Source organism: Lissotriton helveticus, chromosome 10, assembly GCF_964261635.1.
Source record: "Lissotriton helveticus chromosome 10, aLisHel1.1, whole genome shotgun sequence".
Lineage (NCBI taxonomy): Eukaryota > Metazoa > Chordata > Amphibia > Caudata > Salamandridae > Lissotriton > Lissotriton helveticus.
In genome coordinates, this window is record NC_136071.1 from 150,276,428 (window position 1) to 150,304,167 (window position 27,740).

The following is a 27,740-nucleotide window of genomic DNA, read 5'->3' on the forward strand; positions in this document are numbered from 1 at the left end:
TACCGGGAATGTCATCCACTGGAGCCAAATAAAATAAGACGGGGAGGGGGACGTGTCCACTTCTCCTCCATGTTCTGATATCATCCCCACACCACGCATGGTTTGTTTGTTGGCTGCTAATCCACTGCTGCATGCAGCCAACGTTCTCAGAAAACTATCACTTATGTCTTAAGGGAACTAAAACACACACCCTGCCCTCCACAGCTAATTACTCCACACATTACATCACTCATGATATGCTCTATAACATCAATGATAACATCACTGCAACATTTGAAAGGAAATAATTGATGACAAGACTATGCATGGTGGGGGCGTGAGTTATAGTTATCTTCGGGCACAAGTTATAGTTACTAGAGATAACTAGAACTAGTGAATGTCAGTGGTTTAATATAGAAACACATACAAAGTATAGATGCTGAAACACATAGTTTAATGTACTATATATTACCATTGGTCATTGCCGGTAAAGACTATGACTCACAAGATGAAATGTCTCAAGTGGGTCATACTACCCCACCTTTAGTAAGGGTAATGAACAGCACTTTACTCTCTGCATATGCCTACATGTCTCATGTCATGCTCTTCTTTCATGTGCATTAGTTAGAGCAACATAGATTTAAGTAAATTCAGAGCGAGTGACGGTGAAGATCAAGGGTCTGAGTGATGATTAAGATCCATCTCACCTTTATTATGGGTTTATGATTTGAACTTTGCACTGTAGCAGTACGTGTTTGAATCTGAATGTATTACTGCACCTGCTTCAAATAACATGTATGTTAGGGCCACATTTATTTTTACAATGAGAGTATTAAAATAATTTCTGGAACAAAAGTACGAAGAATGAACATACTTTTTCAAACATGGCTCGCAGATTTCTTGCTTTGCCCACAGGGAAAGGTGGTGAGTCCAGAAACCATGGGAATTGATATAGAAGGTGTGTCTAGGTGCCCATGTCTAAATCTTATTTCCATTTAAAGGTGAACATGATGATAACATTAAAACTACAAGTAACTTTATGACTCGTGCCTTTCCTCCACATTCCAGGGGACTTTTAAAAATTGCCTAAGTTTAATTCAAAAAGAACAATTGATGGTAAGAATGCTGCACACTGTCAAACATGCACCCCAGTACAGAGAGCTGGGCCTAAATCCATAGTTTTCTTGCTCCTCATGCCATTCCAGTTCAGACCCAGGCATATGCAAATCAGTCTCGACTCTGTTCCCCATCGGAACGGTCCAAATCGAACTGCCAGGCCAGGTCCTCCCTGGACTGGAAATAAGCACCCTGGGACCGGTTTCGGGGCATCGCCCCATATCAGCCAGGCTAGCTTAACTCCAGGGGCATGGAGAGCACTGGACCCACATCTGGGCATACCCGTCCCACTCGGTGTGTCAAATACAAAAAGAACAATTGATGGACAGAATGCTGTACAATATCAAACATTCACCCAAGTAGAGAGATCTGGGCCTAAAACCATCGTTGTTATGCTCCCCATGCCATTCCAGTTCAGACCCAGCCATATGCAAATAAGTCTTGACTCTGTTCCCCATGGGAACAGTCCAGCCCAAACTGCCAGGCCAGGTCCTCTCTGGACTGGAAACAAGCCTCCTGGGACCGGTTTCTGGGCAAAAACATTTTTTTACGATGGGTGTAAATCCTGCAAAAGATTGTGACATCATGGAGGCAGTCAGTATGTGGACAATTTATTGGGGAAACAGGTTTATACTGGTGAGCGCATTTCTTTATACTCTTTCCTACGCATCCCCTGCTCACCCTCACTCACAGGTAAAATCAGACAGGATAAAGGGAGGTCCCTTTATCAGCAACATGGTATCTAGAAATATGAACCTTCCCTCCTATGCACCTGGCTAAAGTACTTGTGCAAAATAAAACATTTAAAAAACAAACATCACTAAGGGCCTAATTATGATGTTGGTCGGATGACACTAGCGTAAATGGGACAGCCCGACAAGCAGTCGGCGGTCCCGCTGCCATCATTACGATGCGACCGCCTTCACAGTGGTCGTAAAGTGTATGTTTTCAATTGCGGCTTGTGCCACAATAGAAAAAATACACTTTCAAAACATCCATACACTATGTGGCAGGCACCATAGCGGAGGACATGGGGGGAAGAGGCACTGTTAGGGGCCACCAAAGTCACTTTCCATCTGCCTTTTCATGGTGGGCGGACCGCTATGAAAAGGCAGGCAGAAACAGACATCGTAATCCCAACGGTGGAGCCAAGGCTGGCTCCGCTGTCAATTTGGGATTACTATTCTGCCCGTCGGAAGCAGAGGATAATTTCCCTCTGACCGCCTGTATTGTAAAGCAGCGGCCGGACGGAAACTTATGATATTGGGCGGAAAGACTCCAATGAGCTGTCGGATGACTTTCCGCTGACATCATAATGGGGTCCTAAGTAACTACATTCATATGCTTTTTTTAAAGACAATAATACAATTGTGCAGACGGAACTTCCAGGAAATATCCACTAAAATAATGGTGAAAACCTTTATATCCTTTTGGGGGTTGGCTGTCACCTCCAATTGGTAATTTGTCACCTTAATTATATGCATAGAATTTAAGAAAATGACACAAAGCCATTTCTCCACTTTTGCAATTAAATAGCATGGACCATTCAATGTTCCAGGGGTCCTTTCTGTTCTTGGTAAAATGTTGCCAGGTAGAATGTTTCCGCAGACTCTTTTCTGCTGGCTTGAGGTTTCAGTGTCCTCACACTACTGAAGCACTGAACAAGTTTATTTCTGAGGATAGTGCTTTCACTGCCATCCCACAACTTGCAGAGTAATGTACCACCAGGACGCAGGATGCTCTGTGCAAGATCTACAAGGGTCAGACACATTCCAACAATCTTTTGATGGTCTAGGTCTCGAATCCCTGTAGCATTAGGTGCCATATCACTCAAGATGACATCTGCCATTCCCCCTGGAAGGATGTCTTTAATTTTGTCCTGGATGGCTGGATCGGTGAGGTCAGCATTTGACAGAAAGAATGCTCCATCCAGTGGGGTAATACGTTGTAGATCCACGCCAACCACAAAGCCAACACTAGCATTAGAGTCTGCAAGAAACAACATGGATTTATTGATTTTACAGGTACAACACTGGATTGAGTAAAATTACTGTGGGTTAGGGTTGGGACAAAGTTTTGCAAATACAACATTTATTTTATGAGCATCTACAGACAAAACAGCCTCTGTAACTTCTAAGAAGTGTACTGACCATCGCAGGCACGAAGTGATAAACCAATATCACATCAGGCATCCTTGAAAGCCACTGTATCAACAAACTATGTATAGAGTGAAATTCACAGCTGTATTGACCATTTGCTTTAAAATCTTTATTGACCCTGACAATGACAAGTAAAAATAACTCTACACCTAAGCATAAGCCTAGGCTAACCATAAATGTTTCACTAGCCCTAAGTCTTTCCATAATACCAACCCTCAAATTAGCACTAGCGCTAACCATTGTTACAAATGAAAAATAAATCCCTTAGGTTCTAGCAAAATAATTAAAAACTAAATATATTTGCACGGATGGAAAAAGGTTAAACGTGTTTAGCATGTATAGCAACTTTTTGATAAAATGTTAAATATACTTTTTTTAAGCATGTATGTATATTTATTAAAAACAAAGACAATATTCATTTTATAAAAATGGCATGCTGACAAATAACCATGTCGATGGGGTGGTGTTCAATGTACAGGCAGGTCTTGGTGTCGTGCCTTCCTTCTATTGAAGTACAGATAAAGTAGTATATCTGATAAAGTTGAAGTACACAATCAAGCAGTTCATAATAAACATCAAAATGACTCTGTTCCCTACACTGACCCACTCTAAGGAGAATCAGGATTCACCTCATACTTATCCCCACTCTACATTTAACACATGCCTAGTTAAATGCATATACTTACCCAGTCCAGCTGAGTTTACCCTCTGGACGGCCACCTGACTCCATGCACCAGGGGCAGCGCCACAGTCCACGACAATGTGTCCCGGGTACAAAATCTGATGCTTCTTGTCTATTTCCAAAAGTTTAAAGGCACTACGGCAGCGATAGTTCTGTGCATGTGCCTCTTTCACAAATGGGTCTTTTAGTTGTCTAGCTACCCAACGATGTTCTGCTCCCGTCTTTGCTTTTCCACATTTCGCTGTTGTGTGCAACATTCGCCAGTGATTCAGTGCCTTTGCCATTACTGCACTAAGAAAAGAAAACAATTACACTATTAATTAGACATTATGGATATATGAATGAAAGTAGGACAAGTAAACAGTATTATGGCAAAGGAACATTTGTATTATATGTTTTGGTGCTTGCACTAACTGCAGTGGTATAAACACCCATTGTTTACAGGAAACCGCGAAAATGTTATCCATATTTCAGTGTCATCATAAAGACAGCCCCCAAACCACTCTGCAGAGCGTTACCATGTTCGGGGCACTGGCATTATGCAGTATTGATGAATAAATTGTGACACAATTTTATTGAAATTATATGGCATATTTTATGGCAGTAATATGTTCATCTGTTTAAGCTCGAAACAACTTTTGTGAAATATGCAAAGGATGTAATTAATTATGTGGCATATGCAATAAAGTCATAATTATAAGGGTAAGCGCTGCAGCCACAGCCATCATACAAATCAAATGGCCTTCACAATTACCAACAATGTATTCATGAAAGGTAAATAAAACCTAAATATCTTATTCTAATCAGTACACATGGTTAGCTGTACTTTGAAGAAAACAGATTTTCAAGACACCTATCGATAAAATAAAAATATAATATAAAAAATATTTTACAGGATCCAGTATTGCCATCTTGAGACTCTAGGTGTTTATCACCAGAATCCCTCGATGACAACACAAGGTGATATTACATTGTTATCCATTATGCATCTTACATAATTAAAATGGAACTAATCAAGTTATAACTGCCATGGATAGTGCGCTAAAATTACCAATGCCTTATGAGTAAAAACATGAACATCTAGTCAGGTTTAAAAAATATGCAATCATTCTTGTGTAGTTTTTGTAAAGACAGTGGATGCAAAATGTATATGGAATCCCCTTTTTCTGACCTGTAACATTTGTGAGGTGGATCTTGATTTACACAAGATGTTAGCCAGGTTGGGCCTTGAACGTTTAGATTGCTGCATTAGGAGGGCACCCATTTATGCACCCCAATAAGAAACCTACTCATCAGATGCATTTGATAAAGCCCCCAATAACAATTTCTAGTTCACTTATAACTTTAGACCCTCATGCATCTTTGTGAGGTGCCATAAAGCCAATAATATTCATCTTTGTGGTGGGTCCTGCCCCTTTTGACGTTGCCTGTTTGAGTATGCATGCACGGATACCTTTAGTTCCCACTGCAATACCAAATTCTCAAGGGAAAATTTTAACATGGCCATTGACTGATGTTATCTAACTACGCTTTGAAATGAAGCAGCAATCAATTTATTTGAGGACTCTCTTACGAAATATGTTTCCGTGTTGTTTGTGGAACACTGTCTAAAATCCCTACTTCATTTTCTTTTAAATGTATACCTTTTTTTAAACATATCAATATGCAATAAATTGCTAGTTGGTCCACGTAGCTATCTATGACTCACTAAGTTAGCCAGTTTTCTAGCAATTGTACATTCATTTCATAAGGTTGTTCTCAATGTTTTTACATTACAACCAGGAAGTCATTTATCTTTTTGGGCTAGACTAGTTTTCTTAATGTGGGTGTCATGGTATGGGGAGAAGGACACACACTTACTCAATCTTCATTTTCAGGAAAGATTTTATTACATTCAATTCCATAGGCATGTGAGGAACTAGAATTAGATTAGGCCTCGCACGAGGAAATAGATTGAAATTTCTCCGTCAGTGTTCAGCGCGATGCAACTAATTAACATGCTGAGAACGCCCCTATGGCATAAGACACCCTTTTCGTTATATTCTGTCATCCCTTTTATATTCATTTTCCTCCGCTCTCCTTGTATATTCATTTTCCTCCGCTCTCCTTGTAAATAGGGCGGCGTCAGTCAACAGGACCGGTGCCATTTTTGTTTAGGCAACCCATAGCACTGATTGTAAAAACCTCCTTGGCCCTGCATTTTCGCATCTCCCCGTTCTCATGAGAAATAGCTAGACACATGTAGCGAGCAGCTGCTTCTGCTTTTGGGCCTCGTCAAGGTTATAGGAGGGGGCCGGCCAGATAAGCACATTCTTGCAAGCGCTGTGCGGACTCTCACCGAAACCACCAGAAGGGAGTCGACCAGCGTGACCTTGCTATACTGAGCTCAGATAGACGCTTTGTGTGCCATATATGGGCATATCCTCTGCCACCTCCTGTACCAACTTGTACTTTTCCATCTTAGGTAACGGTTGCAAATTGTGATAGTATATATGTGTAGATCTGACAATGTGCCAGCAGTCTCTCTGCGGTCCTCGGGGTGTGAGGTCGTTGGGAGCTCCTCTGGCAGAGTATTATTTGTTTAATAAACGCTTGAACTTTCTACACTGCCAATCGACTGATTATTGATGAATGGTATTTGATAATTGTAAGTATAATCCTCTGGGGGTTATAAAAATTGGGTACTTCAGTTGGCGACTCCGCCGGGACTCCGCGTTGGGGTCGTCCCTCCGTATCTGGAAAATAACGGGACATTACGAGGGGTATTCTCGGTCGGGGGGGGGGGTGGACTGACCAAAGAAAAAGGGTTGTTCCGCTTTTCCGATCGGGAAGAACCTTGGCTGCTAGTGGCCCCACGCCGGAGTCCTACGGGTGAAAATCGGAAGAACAGATCGATTGGCAGTAGAGAAATTTGCAATCGGACCTGAGTGCACCAGGTGAGTGTTTTGTCTCGTTCCATGTTGGATATCCTTCTGCATTTGGTTTTGGAATTGGGTGGTCATAGACCACGGAGATCGCGGTATTTTGGAAGGGGGTCTGACGGAGCAGTAGTGAGACTGCAGGGGCGGACGCCTCTATTTTGTATTTGATAGAGATATGACTAACATGCCTAAGTGTGAATTGTGAAACGTTCACACCTGGCCGGACCGCCCTCTGAAATGCTGATGGTCAGACTTGGGTAGCACTTGGACAGATCTGGAGCGGTGCTTGAAAAAGCGGGCTAAGCCAGCATAGTCCGGGAGGTGATCCAAGGAGGCCGTTGGATGGTCGGTAGGTCGGTCTGTGGTTGTGGAAAACCTGTGCGACAATCTCTAGGCAGCCCCTATGGTGAGGCTGTTTTGATCTTTGGATTCTTTGGACTTTGAAACATACCGGTTCTCAACAGACGAGAGTCGACGGGCTCTGTCTTTTGATTTGGGCTAGCATTTGGTTCATATTGGTTTGTTTTGTCTGTATTTCCGTCTATGTTCTGTGTTCGTTTAATTGTATTCAGGATGGTCATATGATTCTTAGAGTATGAATGAGTGATTGAATGAATAGTTGAACATGGCCGTGTATGTGCGAGAGTATTGTAAATAATAACTTGCCTTTTTCCTTCTACAGCTACCATTAGAACAGTAGTAAAACAATGCCGTGTTTCAGTAAACTATGTTTTGGCTGTACGAGCCAAGATAGTACTAGATTAGATGAGAGTCAGCCAGCCCCTCCGGAAGGTACTCCCAGCCATGATTTATACTGTAAGCACGGGATTGGCCCCTTGGTGTTTAATCGTTTATGGCACAAGTACACCAAGGATAATGTAGAGCTGCAGTGGCCATTAACCGGGTCCTTCGATGAGAAAAAGATCAAATATTTACAGGAACGTCTGTTCGCAAAACGCAGCAGACAGTCCATGTTCGATACGCTGAGGACATGGCAGAAAGAGGCCACCCGCAGAAGAGTGAGGGCCGAGAAATTAGTAAAAATGAAGCAAGGACAGACCATTACTCAGAAAGCCATTGAGCATGACAAAAACCAGACCGAGCAGAACATCGAGTACCTAGATAGGCAATTTCGGTTGGAGGTAGATAAGAGCTATGTTGTCCGTAAGGAAGCTGAGGATAAGATAGAGGATCTGTTGGATGTTCGCCCCCCTCCGCCATATGCGCCGCAGCGAATATATCCAGCGGTGCCTCTCCCGGCGCCCACGGCCCCTGTGGCGTCGGCTCAAGAGGGAACTCCGCTCCGAGCTCCAACCGATGTGCCTGGCACTGTTGCTTCCTCTGCTAGGAACTTAGCCACCCTGATCCCAGACTCACGCCACCCCTTGGGGGCGGCGGGTGTCTCCCCAACAATATTAACCATGCCTAGCCCTGTGGGAACTTCCCAGTCAGCCAGCGCGACACCTGAGTGCAGGGGTCAGGCTCCGATTGGGGATCCGGAGGGCTCGCATATTAGGCGGTTATTTACAAGAGGGTCTGTAGGCTACGGAGAAAAGGAAGCAATAGCGGACCAAGCAGTTAGATGGATGTACAAAGACATACACACCTTAACCGACATATGGAGTACCATGAAAGACTTTGAACCGGTGATGCAACAGACTGCCTTGCAACACATGTCCCGATTCCTTATTGAAATCTGGGAACAGTGTTTTGGGGAGAGAGGATTAGCCCCACAAATTCTGTACGACATTAAGGACCGTGCCCATAGATTTGAGTTAAGCCCGGAAGAAGTTTATAAGAATGTTGACACTCTAGTGGGTTATCGCGGTAGACTTTTATCACGGTTCCCTGAATTAGGTTCCCAGCACCCCATGAGGGAGGTACATCCCATTTATCATCCCGAAATTCCTGAACTGCGCGATGATCAGAATGCAATAACACGAGACCGAGTAGAAGCCAGGTTTCAAGAACAATGGGTGTACACACCATGGAAAAGAAGTGAAGTGTTGGCTTTAAAAGCACAACTTCCCGACCCCCGTAAGAATCCCACTGCCTACTATAAAGAATTAACAGAGGCAGCATCTTCCGCTGTCATGACTCTAGCAGATATTGAGTTGTTTTTCGGATTATTGGTTCCCGTAGATATATGGCGGCAGGTCCATGATACTCCCCACGCGGCCGAGTTGGGGAGTTCCTGGGATGAGCTTAAGGTGTTGGATAAAGACCGTAAGCCGGGAGATAAGCCGAAGGCTGAAATAATTGCCTTACCAGCAAAAATTATAGCTTATATGCACACCTTGATCCCTCCACGAAAGGTGGATTGTGATAAACTGACTGCTTGTAGGCAAAAGAAAGATGAAAGTGTCTCCGATTTATTTACCAGATTCGAGGGAACATTCATCGATTTTAGTGGTCCGGACCTCGCTAGCGAGGGTGGAATACGATTATTTGTGAATAGATTTGTGACCAATCTTATCCCTGAGATTTCGACCCGACTGCAAGCTGCCGAAAGCACCTGGACTACGTCCTCCCCCTCTATCATACTAAGCATGGCTATGTATTACGAACATAGGGAAAATGAGAGTAAGGATAAAGATGAAAAGAAGACTAAGGATCTCAAAACTCGAGTATTGTTGCAGCAGGTTATGAGGGGTCGAGGCACAGGGAGGGGCGCCAGAGGGCCCGGCTCCAGCGGGCCGGTCTCCAGAGGGGGAGGAGGAGGTCAGCCCTCCCGATGGGGACCCAATCAGTGCGCGTATTGTAGAGAGGAAGGCCATTGGAAAGATCAGTGTCCGTGGCTGTTAGCACAGAACGGAGCTGTCCGAGGAAGGGGTAGAGGACGAGGCGGCTCAGACCGCAGTGATATGCACAGGGAAGGAACTGCGCAGGAAGAACACGAGCGAAATCATTTCGATAAAACACGAGGCATAGGTAGGCAGTACTACAATGAAGATTATGGTACCGAGGAGCAGGATAAATTCGGAGATGTATAGGACAGCCAAGGACAGAGTGGGGGCCAAGTGTCGATACCGGTCAATCAGCAGGGATCCCATGTAACAGAGGAATTGATGGGGACCACTGATAAGTTCTTGATTGACACAGGAGCAATGAATAGTTCAGTTGCTCGCTCGTTGGTCCCAGGGGCCGCTCTGTCAGGGAAAAATAATGTTTCAGTGGGATTTTCAGGAGTTCCTGTAAACAGCCCCATCTCTCAGCCTCTCCCTTTCACGATTGGCCCGTTCACTATGGACTCTCGGTTCCTTTTAACATCCAGTTGCGGGGAGAATCTTTTGGGTTTGGATATGTTGAAAAGATTGAATGCTAAAATACATTGCTCTCCCGATGGTGTTTATTTGACTATTCAAAATCCCCATGTAAGTACAAGACAATGTTTTGCTAAAAATGACCCATTGCCACCTGAATTTGCGGACATATCGCCCAGTTTATGGGCAACAGGAGATGCGGATGTCGGGAAGCTAGATATCCCTCCTGTCCGGATTACGTTGAAACCCGGTGCTAGATTACCTCGCATACCCCAGTATAAGATCTCCCCAGCGGGAGAGCGAGCATTGCTGTCCACAATACAGGATTTAATTGATAAAGGGGTGGTGGAAGAAACGGCTTCAAACATTTGCAATAGCCCTATTCTGCCTATTTTGAAAAAGGCTCCTGAGACAGGGACATCTAAGAATGTTGATGTATATTGTTTCGTGATTGATTTAAGGGAAGTTAACAAGTTAGTGGTGCCCCAATTTCCAGTAGTGTCTGACATCACTACCATCCTTACTATGATACCTCCCACTGCTAAGTATTTCTCCGTGATCGATTTGAAGAACGCTTTCTTTAGCATTCCTATTGATCCGGATAGCAGACAGATCTTCGGATTCTCATTATCTGGCCGTAGTTTCAGATTTTGTCGCGCTCCTCAAGGTTATACCGAAAGCCCCAGCATCTATAGCCAAGCCCTTAAGACGGTCTTGGATGACCTGTCCTTGCCTGATGGTAGCGTGCTCTTGCAATACGTTGATGATTTATTGATCGCGTCTGACATTGAAGAGGGTTGTAAAGATGCCACAGTTAAATTACTACACCATCTGGCGGACAGAGGTAATAAAGTTTCCTTGTCCAAGTTCCAATATTGTCGACAGGAAGTGACCTACCTAGGCCACTTACTATCGAAGGAGGGTAGGCGTTTATCACCTGAACGAATTACTACCATCTCTAACATGCCTGTGCCTTGTACTCAGCGTGAAGTCCGTGCTTTTCTTGGCATTACCTCTTATTGTCGTCAATGGATACCTAATTTTTCCCTTCTTGCTAAACCTCTGCTACACTTAACCACTAAAGATGTGCATGAACCCCTCCCTTGGACTGATGAATGTCAGTCTGCCTTTGCTGCTCTGAAATCTGCTCTGTGTTCTGCTCCTGTCCTTGGAACTCCTGACTACCGTAAACCTTTTGTACTATATGTGCACGAGGTCGACGGCTGCTCACTTTCAGTGTTGACACAAGGTTTTGGTGGTAAGCAAAGACTGTGTGCTTATTTTTCAGCCACATTAGATAATGTGGCTAGAGCACTTCCCAGTTGCCCGAGGGCCACAGCGGCTGTGGCGGCGGCCATCAGGCAATCAGAAGGGCTTGTTCTAAATTCTAATTTGACCGTGATGGTGCCGCATGCTGTGGATGCATTATTAAATAAAACAAAAACACAGCATCTGACAAGCGCGCGCCTCACGGGTTATGAATTGACTTTGTTTGCCCCACATGTGACCATTAAGCGTTGTGCCACATTAAATCCGGCTACACTGCTACCTCTCCCTTCGGAGGAACAGGTGAATGATGTCCACGATTGTATCTTCAGGACAGAAGAGGAAACGAAGGGAAGAATCGATCTCACAGCTTTCCCATATCTGAACCCCAAGGGGAATTGTATGTGGACGGTTCTTGTTTTAACCACTTCGACGCTAATGACAAAGCCAGCTCGTCATGGGCGTTACCTGCCCTGCGCTCATGACGAGCTGGCTTTGTCACAAACAAGCCATTTATTACTTTTTCAGCGCACAGCAGGTAAACGCGGTAGCGCTGAAGCAGTTAAATTAGCAGATGGCACAACGACAGCTGCATATGCAATTACCACTCTAAAAACAGTAGTTGAGACATTCCGAATACCCCATCGATCAGCTCAAGCTGCTGAGTTGATGGCTTTACTACGGGCCTGTGAGCTAAGTGAGGGATTAGAGGTCAACATATTTACGGACAGCCAATACGCCTTCGGCGTGGCCCATAGTTTCGGGAGGTTATGGAGGGAGCGGGGGTTTCTCACCTCACATGGTCAAAAGATACAGAATGGACCCTTGGTATTACGATTGCTTGAAGCATTGACTCTCCCCAAGAAAGTAGCAATCGTAAAATGTAGTGCACATAAAACAGTGGTGGATGAAGTGGGAGAGGGCAATGCGTTTGCAGACCAGGTAGCTAAACAAACAGCCCAGTCAATGGTGTCCTCTATGTATGTAAGCTCCTCTGCCAGATGGGTAGGGGAGTCCGATTTGTTTAATAATACTATTGAAAGTGTACAAGAAATTCAGAAAGAAGCAACCACAGCGGAGTTAGACAGGTGGGAACAGGAAGTAGGACGATTGGATGAGAATAACTGTTGGGTGGATTTGACAGACAAACAGAGATGGATGCTGCCCAATGCAATGGTACAGGCTGTGGTCACTATGGCCCACGGACCAGCTCATGTAGGAGATAAAGACATTTGTGCCTTGTTGGATCCCGTTTGGAATAACCCCAATATACAAAGAACAGCTGTACGTCTGGTCCAATATTGCATGGTTTGTTTGCAACATAACCCGGGGAAAGGAGAACCAGTTCTGAGTGGGAACTTTGCCCCCCCGACATTGCCATTTGAGGTGCTCCAGATGGACTACATCCATATGGAGCGCGTCAATAACTTAAAGTACGTACTAGTGGTGGTATGCGCCTTCAGCAAATGGTTTGAGGCGTACCCTACGAAAGAAAATACCGCCCTAGCCACCGCAAAGGCGCTTATAAAAGAGTTCATCCCACGCTTCGGATTGCCCCGCTTGATCTGGTCCGATAACGGCGGGCATTTCCATGGGGCCCTTGTGCAGAGTATATGCAATGGGCTCCAGATAATACAGAAATTCCATGCAGCCAGACACCCCCAGTCAGCAGGGCTGGTTGAAAAATATAATGGGATATTGAAGTTGAAGATGGCAAAAATTCAAGAGAGCACTGGTTTAAAATGGCCTGACACCCTCCCATTAGCTCTTATGTCCCTGCGGGTCACCCCCCATTCACGCTCTGGCTTATCTCCTTACGAGATAGTCTTTGGGCGACCCGCTAGTGTGTGGGGTGTGCCTAGGCCGAGATCATTTACTGATGTTGAATACCCTATGTTGATCGATTACCTGTATACTTTGACTAAAGACCTTCGTTCTATTCACCAGCAGGTAGCATCTGTACTGCAACCCCTGCCAGAGGGCCCCGGACATCGCCTGGAACCCGGCCAGTGGGTGTTGGTCAAGAAATACGATCGAGACTCCAGCTTGGCTCCGAGATGGTCTGAGCCACATCAGATATTGCTGGCTACGCGGACGGCAGTGAAAGTGAAAGTGAATGGGAAACGACACTGGATCCATGTGTTACATCTGAAAAGAGTTCCTCTTCCACTTCCTTATGACCAGCGACATCCTGAAGGAATCCTGACACAGGAAGGCGAGAGAGCTGTTGCGTTTGTACCATTTTCCGACGCTCGTGAAATCGGAGCTCAAGGAGAGATAGGGCCGGACGGGGCAGTCCCTGGAGAATCTGCAATTGCCCCTGGCCCTGTCCATGTTGATTTGGTTGGCAGCAGTTCTGACGAAGGTATTACACCTTCCCCTTTGTTATTCCCTGATCAGGAAGTGCCCGGTCATGTCCATTACAACCTGCGGCCGAGAAAACATCACAGTACCTCAGATGACACTGTTAGGAGATAAGAAAAGACTTGGATAAAAGTAGGGTTTGCTAGTTTCTACTCTGGGGTACTGAGCCAGACACTGGACTGAACTAGTTGAGAGCTGGAACATTGATATTGTGCTCTGTTCAGAAAGAAAGACTCTGTTCTTGTCACTGGCCAGGTTGTTTGAGCAAAATCCTTTCAGAAGATCTGTATCGTGGGACGTCGTTGGATGTGTACTCGGATTACAAGCCTGCCTGTGAGGCTTTGAAGGACACAGGGAGAAGCACCCTCTGGCAGGAAGGTTGTTTTGGCCCCACTTAGTTACTTTGGACTTTTAGCTAGGAATGTACCCTTTTGGTCGACTTGTACTTGAGAAAGAATTACCTTTTGCTCCTAGGTATTTGCCTTTTTACGAACCAATGTTTTCCAGTTGGACCATGCGTGTGAAAATAGATTTTGTAGTTACAGTTGCAGTAATTTTAGCCATCTTTATGTTTTTTTTTTATATACTTAGAATATAAACACCCAATGCAATCAATGATGATGTCGACTGTTGCCCCCCTGAGCATTTTATGTATACTTTAGCACCCCACAAAGAACGACCTCGTCAGACTTATGCGAAAAATGTATTTGTAGAAATGCTGCACCAAACGCACAGCACCACCAACACCACTGACTGCTGGGTTTGTGGCCTTCTGCTGTACACAATCATGATCTGTTCCTCTCGCTGCCTCTCTCCTATTTAGGGAGTTGTGAAGCTTGGTTCAAACTGTTTTCCGCCATGTACAACCATTATATAGAAAATTACAAACAGTTTGTTTACACTGAAAAAGACTATAATATGATTTTAGCGTACATTAGGGCACATCAGGGATTTGATCCACAAGGCAATGGGATACGGGGATCTTTAGATCCTCCGGCGTGTATGAACAGGTATATGGAGGTCCGGAATAGTACTTGGTTGAAGGATGAACTCTATGATTTTAATCAATTTAATTCCACCCAATATTTCCAGCTTTTTGTTGATCAAAATGTTACAAGTGACCGCATTGTACCCATTCCTATTCTGAATACTTCCTCCGATTTCTGTGTGCAGGGAATGGGACATGTACAAGTTGGTGACAGCGTCTGTAATTATACCTATCAGATGAATATACTTAGCAGTCCGCCTCTGTTGACGCCACCCAACATGTATTTCGTATGTGGGGAAAATGCTTACACTTGGTTACCCCGAGGTTGGGCCGGGCACTGTTATATGGCCTTCCTGTACCCGCCTGTATATATAGCACCGTCTGATTATCATAGAACACACCAGTTGCACTCAACGAGAGCAGTGCCCAATAGACCACGTAGGCAGCTCATAGCCACTGAAGTTGATCAGACCGACACCTCCCTGGAGCAGTTCACAGACTTCAGTAAAGGCTTGGTCCCATTCTGGGGACCGATCTTTAACAGCAGAGAAATAAGACGGTTGTCTAGAATAGTAGAAAATGTGATTAACATCACCACTGATATCATGGCCAATCTAACGGTTGAGCTTCAGGCGACCAGACTCGTGGCGCTTCAGAACCGTATAGTTTTAGACGTTATCTTGGTCGATCGAGGCGGAGCATGCCGGGTGATCGGCAGCTCTTACTGTGTTTACATTCCAGTCTCCGCCCCTACTGTTCATTTGGCCATCCAGAAGCTCCATCGCATAGCAGCAGAGATGCATGAAGATAATGGGTCTTGGTCCCTGTCCGGGTGGTTCTGGGGTCTCCTGGGTACTTGGGGTTGGAAGATATTACTGATTTTGGGGGGAGCGGCAGGTATCCTTTTTGTCTGCTGTCTCTGTCTGCAGTGCGGTCCTGCGTGCTGTTCATATTGTGCTTCTAGATTAACAGCTGCAGTCACCCCTTCAGCAACCCCCACCAAAGCCCAGATGCTCCAGCAGGAGGTCCGTGAACTTATGAGAATGGACGAAGATCTTTTTGAAGATTAGTGACCTCTGTTATTAGCTTCATCACGCTAAAAGTAGGGTTTGAGGAACTAGAATTAGATTAGGCCTCGCACGAGGAAATAGATTGTAATTTCTCCGTCAGTGTTCAGCGCGATGCAACTAATTAACATGCTGAGAACGCCCCATGGCATAAGACACCCTTTTCGTTATTTTCTGTCATCCCTTTTATATTCATTTTCCTCCGCTCTCCTTGTAAATAGGGTAGCGTCGGTCAACAGGACCGGCACCATTTTTGTTTAGGCAACCCATAGCACTGATTGTAAAAACCTCCTTGGCCCTGCATTTTCGCATCTCCCCCGTTCTCATGAGAAATAGCTAGACACATGTAGCGAGCAGCTGCTTCTGCTTTTGGGCCCCGTCAAGGTTATAGGAGGGGGCCGGCCAGATAAGCACATTCTTGCAAGCGCTGTGCGGACTCTCACCGAAACCACCAGAAGAGAGTCGACCAGCGTGACCTTGCTATACTGAGCTCAGATAGACGCTTTGTGTGCCATATATGGGCATATCCTCTGCCACCTCCTGTACCAACTTGTACTTTTTCATCTTAGGTAACGGTTGCAAATTGTGATAGTATATATGTGTAGATCTGACAATGTGCCAGCAGTCTCTCTGCGGTCCTCGGGGTGTGAGGTCGTTGGGAGCTCCTCTGGCAGAGTATTATTTGTTTAATAAACGCTTGAACTTTCTACACTGCCAATCGACTGATTATTGAAGAATGGTATTTGGTAATTGTAAGTATAATCCTCTGGGGGTTATAAAAATTGGGTACTTCACATGTCTATGGTGCACGATACTCAGCAATTGCCATTTGTGCACAAAAATACCAACAAAAACAGGAAGAAAGTCTAAAAGAGACAGGTTTTTAACTTTCCTTAATGACTGGTGACGCAACGTTCTACTTTACAGTAAGGCTGTGCCACAAGGAGGACTCCTGGTATAAGAAACGTATTGGTCCATAATGTTTTTGCCTAAAAGAACCTGTAAGAACGTATACGTTGATCAGATCACAGTTACTGTAAAGGAATTTGCCTACATTTCAGGCATGCCTGAGATTTTGCAAACAACAATTCAACAACCACAAAATTGCCAATACTGACTGACTATTTGTACACACACAATTTTTTTATGAACACTCTATTTAATAATAGTGATTATCATATATATTATTTTTTCTTTTAATCATATAACTTTAAAATGTATCATACCCAGAAGCTTATTACGAACAAATCATACATGCAAAGTACATAAAAACCACCCAACATATGTGCACAAAAACTGTTACAAAGAATAATGAACAAACATAAATATACAATTAAGTTGTAACAGTACACGTGAAAGCTCACAGTTCTGAATTATAATTGACCAAACAGGAGTACTCTAAAGTTAACATCAATTTTATTAACTTTTCTACTCCAAAATTAATGGGCCGGGCAACCTAACAATGCACTGCTCTTGTAACCAAGGGTTTATGTATCAATCTAATTTGTTGTTATTTCCCTGATTGCAATACCACATTGAATGGCTTGTAGAGTGCACTATTGTCGACACGTTTTGAACCCGTGGCTTTATTTAGGAGTTCTCTTCAGGACTCAGAACCGATAAACAATAAAAACAAAAAGACACAATAGCTCTGTCACTACTTGCAATTAATCCAGGCGGTCATAAATATCATATCTCCATACAAGATCTCTGCGACTCCCTCGCCTCATTCTTCCACCGCAAGATTGCCGACATCCACAACAGCTTCGGCACACCTTCCTCGCACCCAACCGCCGAACCAACGCACCCCACTGCCACCCTCGGCACCTGGACCGCAGTGACCACCGAAGACACAGCCCGCACGATGAACACCATCCACTCCGGATCTCCGACTGACCCCTGCCCCCACCACGTCTTCAACAAGGCCGACTCCACCATCGCACCCCAACTCCGAGACATCATCAACACCTCCTTCGACACCGCCACGTTCCCGGAGAGCTGGAAGCATGCCGAGCTCAGCGCCCTACTGAAGAAACCAACAGCGGACCCCACCGACCTCAAAAACTTCCGCCCCATCTCGCTCCTCCCTTTTCCTGCCAAAGTCATCGAGAAGATCGCCAACAAACAGCTTGCCGCCTTCCTCGAGACTAATGGATCCCTGGATCCCTCGATCCCTCGCAATCCGGCTTCAGAGCCAACCACAGCACCGAGACCGCCCTCATCGCAGCCACCGACGACATCCGAGCCCTTCTCGACAACGGGGAAACAGCGGCACTCATCCTCCTGGACCTCTCCGCCGCGTTCGACACTGTCTGCCACCGCACCCTAGTGCAACGCCTCAGCAACACCGGCAGCCAAGAAAAGGTATTGAAGTGGATCATCTCGTTCCTCGCCGGAAGAACACAGAGTCCACCTCCCCCCGTTTCGCTCCAAGGCCACCGAAGTCATCTGCGGCGTCCCGCAAGGATCATCACTCAGCCCCACCCTCTTCAACGTCTACATGAGACCTCTCGCAGACATCGCACGCCAACACAACCTCAACATCATCTCCTACGCCGACGACACCCAGCTGATCCTCTCCCTCACCAGAGACCCCGACACCGCCAGAACCAGCCTCCACGAAGGGATGAAAGACGTCGCCGAGTGGATAAAGAACAGCCGCTTGAAACTGAACTCAGACAAGACAAGACGGAAGTCCTCATCCTTGGACCCATCTCTGTGAGGGGCCGTTGTAGAGATGAGGCAAGCTTAATGCCCAGAGTTGCCGAGTGTGTTCCCTGGTTAGAGTAGGCACCGAGGCGAGAATTATCGAGTCCGTTTTGACCCTGGTCCACGACCCTGCCGCGTCGGGAATTGAACCCTGGTCCCGGGCCGTTCTCTGCTTACGGGTCTGCCGCCTCTAACCAGTGAGCCGCACCACTCCACAATAACCCACAATACTACGGGCAAATTAGCAATATAATAGATAATTCGAAATACACCATGCAGTTGCCTATTACTTCAATGATGCATATCTGACAACAGCAGACAGCCACCATTTTTACTATTCGAACCGTGTTAGTGTTCCCCCCTGTTTACATCTAGAGATCTCAAGCGCAAATGCACCCTCTGTGCGTAAGTCTCCCATTGACAATCCTAAGCCTCAATCTTACTTGTATCACAAATTTGAGAGCTTCGGCGGGAGCCGGAAGTTGCTCAGTCACCCTCTCATGCTTCTCTTCAATGTCGGTCACACGTTGCTTTCGTATTCACTCTGCCTCAAAGCATTCACTTATAGTTCCAACTTCCAGGAGAAGTAATTACAGGCACTGTGGGAGATGTAGTTTAAAACTGAACCTGACAATTGAATAAAAACCCTATGGAAAATACTATTTTTTTTCACACCTCATCCCGTAAAGTTGTTGCTAATCTAAGGCACCATATGTACAGGAAACAAATGCTGAACTTCAGCCATTTCATTAAGAGCATGAGAGGTAGTTTTGAAACACATAATACAGTAGGTTTCTTTTTGGCTGAGTTTTAAGTTGACATCTCCTTCCTGAGGGTCAGATTTGATGACCATTGATACTGTCCAGCTCAAATCTGCTTCAGAATGTTTTTTGTCAATCAATGTTGAACCAGTGGTGCATTCTAGACTTGTGCTGAGTGATCCTGTGGCGGATTTCATGATTAGTATTGCCAATATACACTAATCTGCACGGACATATCACCACATAGACTAAATTTTTTGGTTTTACAATTTGTAAATGTTTTATGCGACCATTTCATATTTTTATTTTGAAACACCAAACCTGCAATAGTTTTGTAGCAACATGTACCACACTTGAAATGTCCTTCCAGTGGAGTCATGTTCCAAAATTGGCGCAAATAATTTTTACTTGGTAACGTGATGTATAGGCTCCGACGAGTTGGCTACCAATAGTTCATTCTTTCTTTAGGGTAAACAGTGGTTTCATGAAGGATTCATCCAGTTTCTCAGTCAGATGCCATTTTTGTCTGGTAACCCTTTTAAATTGGTTTGTCTTAGGGAAAAATGTTGAAACACAAAACAAGCTGTCTGTCCTAGGTTTATCTCTTTTTCCCAATAAGGTCTCTCTTGGGGTCCACAAAGCTCGTTTCATTGAAATCTTTAACAATTTCTTAGGATATCCTTGTTCTTTCAGTTTATTCTTCAATGTACTGGTGTGAACAAAATATTGGCTTTTTTCAGGTCAATTGCACCTCACTCTAAGGAACTGCCAGTAAGGCAAATTGTCTCGAAGACTCTGTGGGTGATGTATAATGTAGAGCATTATTTGGATCTCTAGGTTTGAAAATAAAGTCGTTGTCAATCGTTCATTGGTCTGGATAACATCAACATCCAAAAACGTAATGGTGGATTTATTGCTCGTGATAGTGAACGTGATGTCAGCAGACCTATGATTTAGCCATAAACAAAATTGATTCAGGTTCTCGTCTTGGCCATCTCACACACAGAAAATGTAATTGATGAATCTTAACCACCTCACGGCAAACATCATCTTGTGTGCCACAGGCAATACTATCAACTAAACCTTGGCCCTAAACAGCAGCCATTTTAGGTCTTGGTAATTTGGTGGTACGTGCATGATCTTGGCGTGTTAGTCATAATACATACCACTTGATTCTATTTCAGGAATCAGACGACCCAACTTATAGCAAGTTACTACAGTCAAGCTTAACCCTATAATAGCTCCAGCTTTGACTTCTAAATTGTTATGCACTTAAAAAGCTATATGTGATACAATTTTGAGAACATTCAGTTTACTTGACAGCCATAGTCAGACAGTAGTCAAACTAAGCCTTGAGTGTCATCAACATAGGTCGGAAAAAGTGTTCCCAAATAACTCCTTAGCTCATATGTAATGGTTGCACATAGGTGTTAAACAATGTTCCTTCCGGGATCCCACATGACAATGCTCTCCATTTAGAGCCAAAGCTGTCAAGAGAAACACAGCTAAGGCACTGTCAAGAATTCCAGTGCTTTATCACATATCTTTACTATTTTAGGCAGCTTATCTGACTGCACCTTATGACTAAAGGAATGTCTTACTGGAGTCCTACTTAGTACTGGACCATTTTTTAGGTCTCGTGACCTATCAATGCGCATGCGCATTGAGAGAAGCGAGACTATAGGGCTTTAAACAAAGCTTAACTAACTGTGGCGATTTGGTGCTGTGCCCGTGCGCTTTTAGGTCAATGCGCAAGCGCATTGACCTAAAATGCGCGTGCACAGCATCAAATCGCCAGCCATCTGTTCCCCAGCTTGGATCTCCTGGCTGCTCCTCCCCTAATTATCCGCACATCAAAGGCTGCTCCCGCCCCCTGCTTCACACTTCAAACGAATGCTACCGAGAGCATTTCCCGGCCGGCCGCTTTTAATTTCATTTCGCAAGCAGTTCCCCCTCCTCCCTCTCCTCCCTCTCCTGACTTTCTCCTGCCTGCCACACCAATCCAAACTGAGGCGCTGCTGCTCCAGTCCCTGTATTACTCCCACTCATCTATGATTAGGAATAAAAGACTGTCGGTTAAAAACAGTTTCAAGATAAAAATGGTTTCCCATTACTTTTGCAGAATGTTCTGCATTTCCTTAACCGCCTCCAACTCTCCAACTCTCCGACTTTCACATGCACATACCACTTTGCTGATACTGACCGAGACATGCGCTTTATAAGCAGGAAATAGAATTCTACAGGAAACAATACTACCGAAGACCATTCGAGGGTGTGAGCTCAATGCCACCGAAGAGTACGTACAATTATTATACTTAAAGTTCAGTCAACTACCCTTGATGCACGGACAACCTTTGAAGAAAGTGAAAAGCATGTACCCTCACCCTCACCCTCACTCACCCTCAACCCCTCACCCTCACTCACCCTCAACCCCTCACCCTCACTCACCCTCAACCCCTCACCCTCAACCCCTCACCCTCACTCTCACTCACCCTCAACCCCTCACCCTCACTCACCCTCACCCTCCCTCACCCTCACTCACCCTCACCCTCACTCACCCTCACCCTCACTCACCCTCAACCCCTCACCCTCACTCACCCTCACTCACCCTCAACCCCTCACCCTCACTCACCCTCAACCCCTCACCCTCACTCACCCTCAACCCCTCACTCACCCTCACTCTCACTCACCCTCACTCACCCTCAACCCCTCACCCTCACTCACCCTCAACCCCTCACCCTCACTCACCCTCACCCTCACCCTCAACCCCTCACCCTCAACCCCTCACCCTCACTCACCCTCAACCCCTCACCCTCACTCACCCTCACCCTCTCACCCTCACCCACCCTCACCCTCACTCACCCTCAACCCCTCACCCTCACTCACCCTCAACCCCTCACCCTCACTCACCCTCAACCCCTCACCCTCACCCTCACTCACCCTCAACCCCTCACCCTCACTCACCCTCACCCTCAACCTCAACCCCTCACTCACCCTCACTCTCACTCACCCTCAACCCCTCACCCTCACTCACCCTCACTCACCCTCACCCTCACTCACCCTCAACCCCTCACCCTCAACCCCTCACTCACCCTCACTCTCACTCACCCTCAACCCCTCACCCTCACTCACCCTCAACCCCTCACTCACCCTCAACCCCTCACCCTCACTCACCCTCAACCCCTCACCCTCACTCACCCTCAACCCCTCACCCTCACTCACCCTCACCCTCACTCACCCTCAACCCCTCACCCTCACTCACCCTCACTCACCCTCATTCACCCTCACCCTCACTCACCCTCACTCACCCTCAACCCCTCACTCACCCTCAACCCCTCACCCTCAACCCCCCACCCTCACCCTCACTCACCCTCAACCCCTCACCCTCAACCCCTCACTCACCCTCACTCTCACTCACCCTCAACCCCTCACCCTCACTCACCCTCACCCTCACTCACCCTCAACCCCTCACCCTCACTCACCCTCAACCCCTCACCCTCACTCACCCTCAACCCCTCACCCTCACTCACCCTCAACCCCTCACCCTCACTCACCCTCACCCTCACTCACCCTCACCCTTACCCTCACTCACCCTCACCCTCACCCCCCCTCACTCACCCTCACCCTCACTCACCCTCACCCTCACTCACCCTCACCCACCCTCACTCACCCTCAACCCCTCACCCTCACTCACCCTCACCCTCACTCACCCTCAACCCCTCACCCTCAACCCCTCACCCTCAACCCCTCACCCTCACTCTCACTCACCCTCAACCCCTCACCCTCACCCTCACTCACACTCACCCTCACTCACCCTCACTCACCCTCACTCACCCTCAACCCCTCACCCTCACCCTCACTCACCCTCACCCTCACTCACCCTCAACCCCTCACCCTCACTCACCCTCAACCCCTCACCCTCAACCCCTCAACCCCTCACCCTCAACCCCTCACCCTCACTCACCCTCACCCTCACTCACCCTCAACCCCTCACCCACCCTCACTCACCCTCACCCTCACTCACCCTCACCCTCACTCACCCTCACCCACCCTCACCCTCACCCACCCTCAACCCCTCACCCTCACTCACCCTCACTCACCCTCAACCCCTCACTCACCCTCAACCTCACCCACCCTCAACCCCTCACCCTCAACCCCTCACTCACCCTCACTCTCACTCACCCTCAACCCCTCACCCTCACTCACCCTCACCCACCCTCAACCCCTCACCCTCACTCACCCTCAACCCCTCACCCTCACTCACCCTCAACCCCTCACCCTCACTCACCCTCACCCTCACTCACCCTCAACCCCTCACCCTCACTCACCCTCAACCCCTCACCCTCACTCACCCTCAACCCCTCACTCACCCTCACTCTCACTCACCCTCACTCACCCTCAACCCCTCACCCTCACTCACCCTCACTCACCCTCAACCCCTCACCCTCACTCACCCTCACCCTCACTCACCCTCAACCCCTCACCCTCAACCCCTCACCCACCCTCAACCTCACTCACCCTCACCCTCTCACCCTCACCCACCCTCAACCCCTCACCCTCACTCACCCTCAACCCCTCACCCTCACTCACCCTCAACCCCTCACCCTCACTCACCCTCAACCCTCACTCACCCTCAACCCCTCACCCTCACTCACCCTCAACCCCTCACCCTCACTCACCCTCAACCTCAACCCCTCACTCACCCTCACTCTCACTCACCCTCAACCCCTCACCCTCACTCACCCTCACCCTCACTCACCCTCAACCCCTCACCCTCAACCCCTCACTCACCCTCACTCTCACTCACCCTCAACCCCTCACCCTCACTCACCCTCAACCCCTCACCCTCACTCACCCTCAACCCCTCACCCTCACTCACCCTCAACCCCTCACCCTCACTCACCCTCAACCCCTCACCCTCACTCACCCTCACCCTCACTCACCCTCAACCCCTCACCCTCACTCACCCACCCTCATTCACCCTCACCCTCACTCACCCTCACCCTCACTCACCCTCAACCCCTCACTCACCCTCAACCCCTCACCCTCAACCCCCCACCCTCACCCTCACCCTCACTCACCCTCAACCCCTCACCCTCAACCCCTCACTCACCCTCACTCTCACTCACCCTCACTCACCCTCAACCCCTCACCCTCACTCACCCTCACTCACCCTCAACCCCTCACCCTCACTCACCCTCAACCCCTCACCCTCACTCACCCTCAACCCCTCACCCTCACTCACCCTCAACCCCTCACTCACCCTCACCCTCACTCACCCTCACCCTTACCCTCACTCACCCTCACCCCCCCTCACTCACCCTCACCCTCACTCACCCTCACCCTCACTCACCCTCACCCACCCTCACTCACCCTCAACCCCTCACTCACCCTCACTCACCCTCACCCTCACTCACCCTCACCCTCACTCACCCTCAACCCCTCACCCTCACCCTCACTCTCACTCACCCTCAACCCCTCACCCTCACTCTCACTCACCCTCAACCCCTCACCCTCACTCACCCTCACCCTCACTCACACTCACCCTCACTCACCCTCACTCACCCTCAACCCCTCACCCTCACCCTCACTCACCCTCAACCCCTCACCCTCACTCACCCTCAACCCCTCACCCTCACCCCCTCACCCTCAACCCCTCACCCTCACTCACCCTCACTCACCCTCAACCCCTCACCCACCCTCACTCACCCTCACCCTCACTCACCCTCACCCTCACTCACCCTCACCCACCCTCACCCTCACCCACCCTCAACCTCACTCACCCTCACCCTCACTCACCCTCAACCCCTCACTCACCCTCAACCTCACCCTCACTCACCCTCAACCCCTCACCCTCAACCCCTCACTCACCCTCACTCTCACTCACCCTCAACCCCTCACCCTCACTCACCCTCACCCACCCTCAACCCCTCACCCTCACTCACCCTCAACCCCTCACCCTCACTCACCCTCAACCCCTCACCCTCACTCACCCTCACCCTCACTCACCCTCAACCCCTCACCCTCAACCCCTCACTCACCCTCAACCCCTCACCCTCACTCACCCTCAACCCCTCACCCTCACTCACCCTCAACCCCTCACCCTCACTCACCCTCACAACACATATTGTGTTACAATAGGTGTCACATTTGCGAAAGATAAAACTATTGGCATTGTAAATAACAAAGCTATTAATTTCGCTATTTTCAAAACAAGCACATAAATAAAAAATGTGTCCTTTACAATACCAATAGCTCAAACTTTCCTAATGCGAGACCTATTGCATTGCTGTGCTTCTCTCCCCTGCTGCACTCTCCTGCTCTCTAGAGATGTGGCCTAACGACCAGAGCTGCCATCTAAGTCACGTAAATACAAAACATGTTGCATTCCAAATGCTATAGGTGTCACATTCGCGAAAGTTATAACTATTGGCATTGTAAATGACAAAGCCATCAATTTAGCAATTTTAAAAACCAACAAATAAATAAAATATGTCATTTACAAGACCAATAACTCCAACTTTTCTAATGCGAGACCTATTGCATTTCCAATGCTTGTTAAATTTTGTTATTGTTTAAAACGCTTTGAGCACCCCGTATATCACCTTATTATTTTTAACACACGGAGCCCCTCATGGAGACTAATCAAGGTAGCTAAACTGGAATCCGCTTAAAAGATCACGATATCAGACCTGCAGGTCTGTTAGGTACTAATCTATGGTGTGCCAATTGGCTATATTGACCAGAGGGCTATTACCAACTCTTTGTAAAAGATCCTTAAGGGTGGACGTCTGTGCTCTGCAAATGTCCTGCTAGACCACAACAGAAAATAAGAGAATTGAATAACAGCTGGTGGGCTCGTTTCCTGGATGCATTGAACTTGTTTTGAATTTTTGTCCTTTGAACGAGCCAACTGACCAACAAGGCAATGATGGGACCCGATCTCGGCCTTTTCTGACTTATTCAGTAGATTGGTGATACCAAAGGTTCCTGTCCTTGGGTACCACAAGCAGTGTGTCGCCATAGCACGCCTCTCATTCTGTCGCTATGCCTTTTAAGTTCCTGGCCTCTCTGTTGAAACTTATCTCCAAGTAGGATTATCGTCCCTTTCTCTGACAGAAATCATGCTGCTAATGACTAATAATGAAGACGACTTCTCCTGGGTGTGTAGATGGCACAGTCTTCATTGATATGGGAGAGCTGTGCAGCAGTTAGTTAGGCGGCCTTTGGGCATGTATATTATTTTCAACTAAAACATATGATTCGGAGGTAAAATCCGTGATATGCTTTAGGGTTCTGCAAAAGTGAAAAGTGAGCACAGACAGAATTGTATTTCTACACTTGCGAGTGTCGTATCAATAAAAGAGCAGTCGTGGTTCACAAATGTGTTACTTTAATTAGTGCTCCAAAACTGGAGACACCTTGGCAGTATGGAAGGTGTTTCACTGTGTCGAATGCTGCACAGTGGCTTGGGAGTGTGGTGCACTCTGCCACAGGTTGTGGTTCACTGCTCTGAGGGGCATGGTGGAGAGCGCCCCAGGTTGGAGTTTGCTGTGCACAGAGTGATGGAGCACTGTTCTGTGAGTGGGAGTACCCTGTGCTCTAACAACTTTATATTTCTCTTCTTCTTGTACTTTTGGTACTACTACTGTCTATGAGCTAGAAGTACAGCTGTAAGACCACGATGCTAAGCAGAGTATATTGTAAGATGGCAGAATCGTGAGGCAACTGTACTTTAAGTGGACTGTGAGATTTTGCCTAGTGTACATATTTTTGTTAATGTCTTATGCGTTACGTAATTCCAGTTACAAATGAACAAAAAACATAAACCTACTTTGACTTGTAAGTGTATGGGTCATCTCTTTACTTACTTAGTTTAATATATTTCCTTGACTTACTTAGATGTGCCCATAAACCTGCCTTCTGTCCTGAATTTTGACAATCATTACGCGGAATCTCCATATTAGCAGTTCACCCTAATCCTACTCTAGCTGTGAGTTTGTACCTCTGGTGTTATGTATGGTATGGTGCCTGTTCTAGTCTAATGCGCTCTGATGGCTCCGAACATCAGAGCGCTGTATAAAATCACATAAAGAAATAATTTTCCCCGCGTCATAAACGACTTTCCTTGACAAAGCCTGGCGCCTCAAAGGCTACAGTAGGGTTACTTAAAGAACCTCTTGCCCGAAACTGACACATTGCCCCTGGCACAGCACAGCCTCTAGTAAGCGCTGACACCATCGCCGACACTGACCTGGCGCATGCCCAGGCAGTCTCCTGCAGGTTATATTTTCTCGCCTGCTGTCTTGTTTCACCCACAGGTGGAGTGTGCTCAGCCCCCGCAAGTCAGTGCGGTTACTTCCCTCCACAACAGGCAGCTACCCGGACCACAGCATGCCAAATTCCTCAAGCGTCCAGGAAGTGCCAGCCCCAGCCTGGAGGGCCGGCCCACCTGCGGCTGGGCT

The 27,740-nt window shown here is 47.0% G+C and overlaps 1 protein-coding gene across 3 annotated transcripts; it reads right to left on the reverse strand.

Annotated features, from left to right (window-relative positions):
- Positions 1-414: 414 nt before the first annotated feature.
- Positions 415-27,722, reverse strand: MRM2 (mitochondrial rRNA methyltransferase 2). 3 transcript variants are annotated; one of them, XM_078664971.1, is made up of 3 exons: positions 27,530-27,722; positions 3,941-4,222; positions 415-3,084 (listed from the first exon to the last, which is right to left on the reverse strand). In XM_078664971.1, exons 2-3 carry the CDS (start codon positions 4,218-4,220, stop codon positions 2,642-2,644), a joined length of 723 nt encoding a protein of 240 aa, XP_078521097.1. In that variant the 5' UTR covers positions 4,221-4,222; positions 27,530-27,722; the 3' UTR covers positions 415-2,641. The 3 variants fall into 3 exon arrangements, with proteins under 3 accessions (XP_078521097.1, XP_078521096.1, XP_078521098.1); XM_078664970.1 differs by having other exon boundaries at positions 3,941-4,227; XM_078664972.1 differs by having other exon boundaries at positions 3,941-4,227; positions 27,574-27,714.
- Between the last annotated feature and the right edge of the window lie 18 nt (positions 27,723-27,740).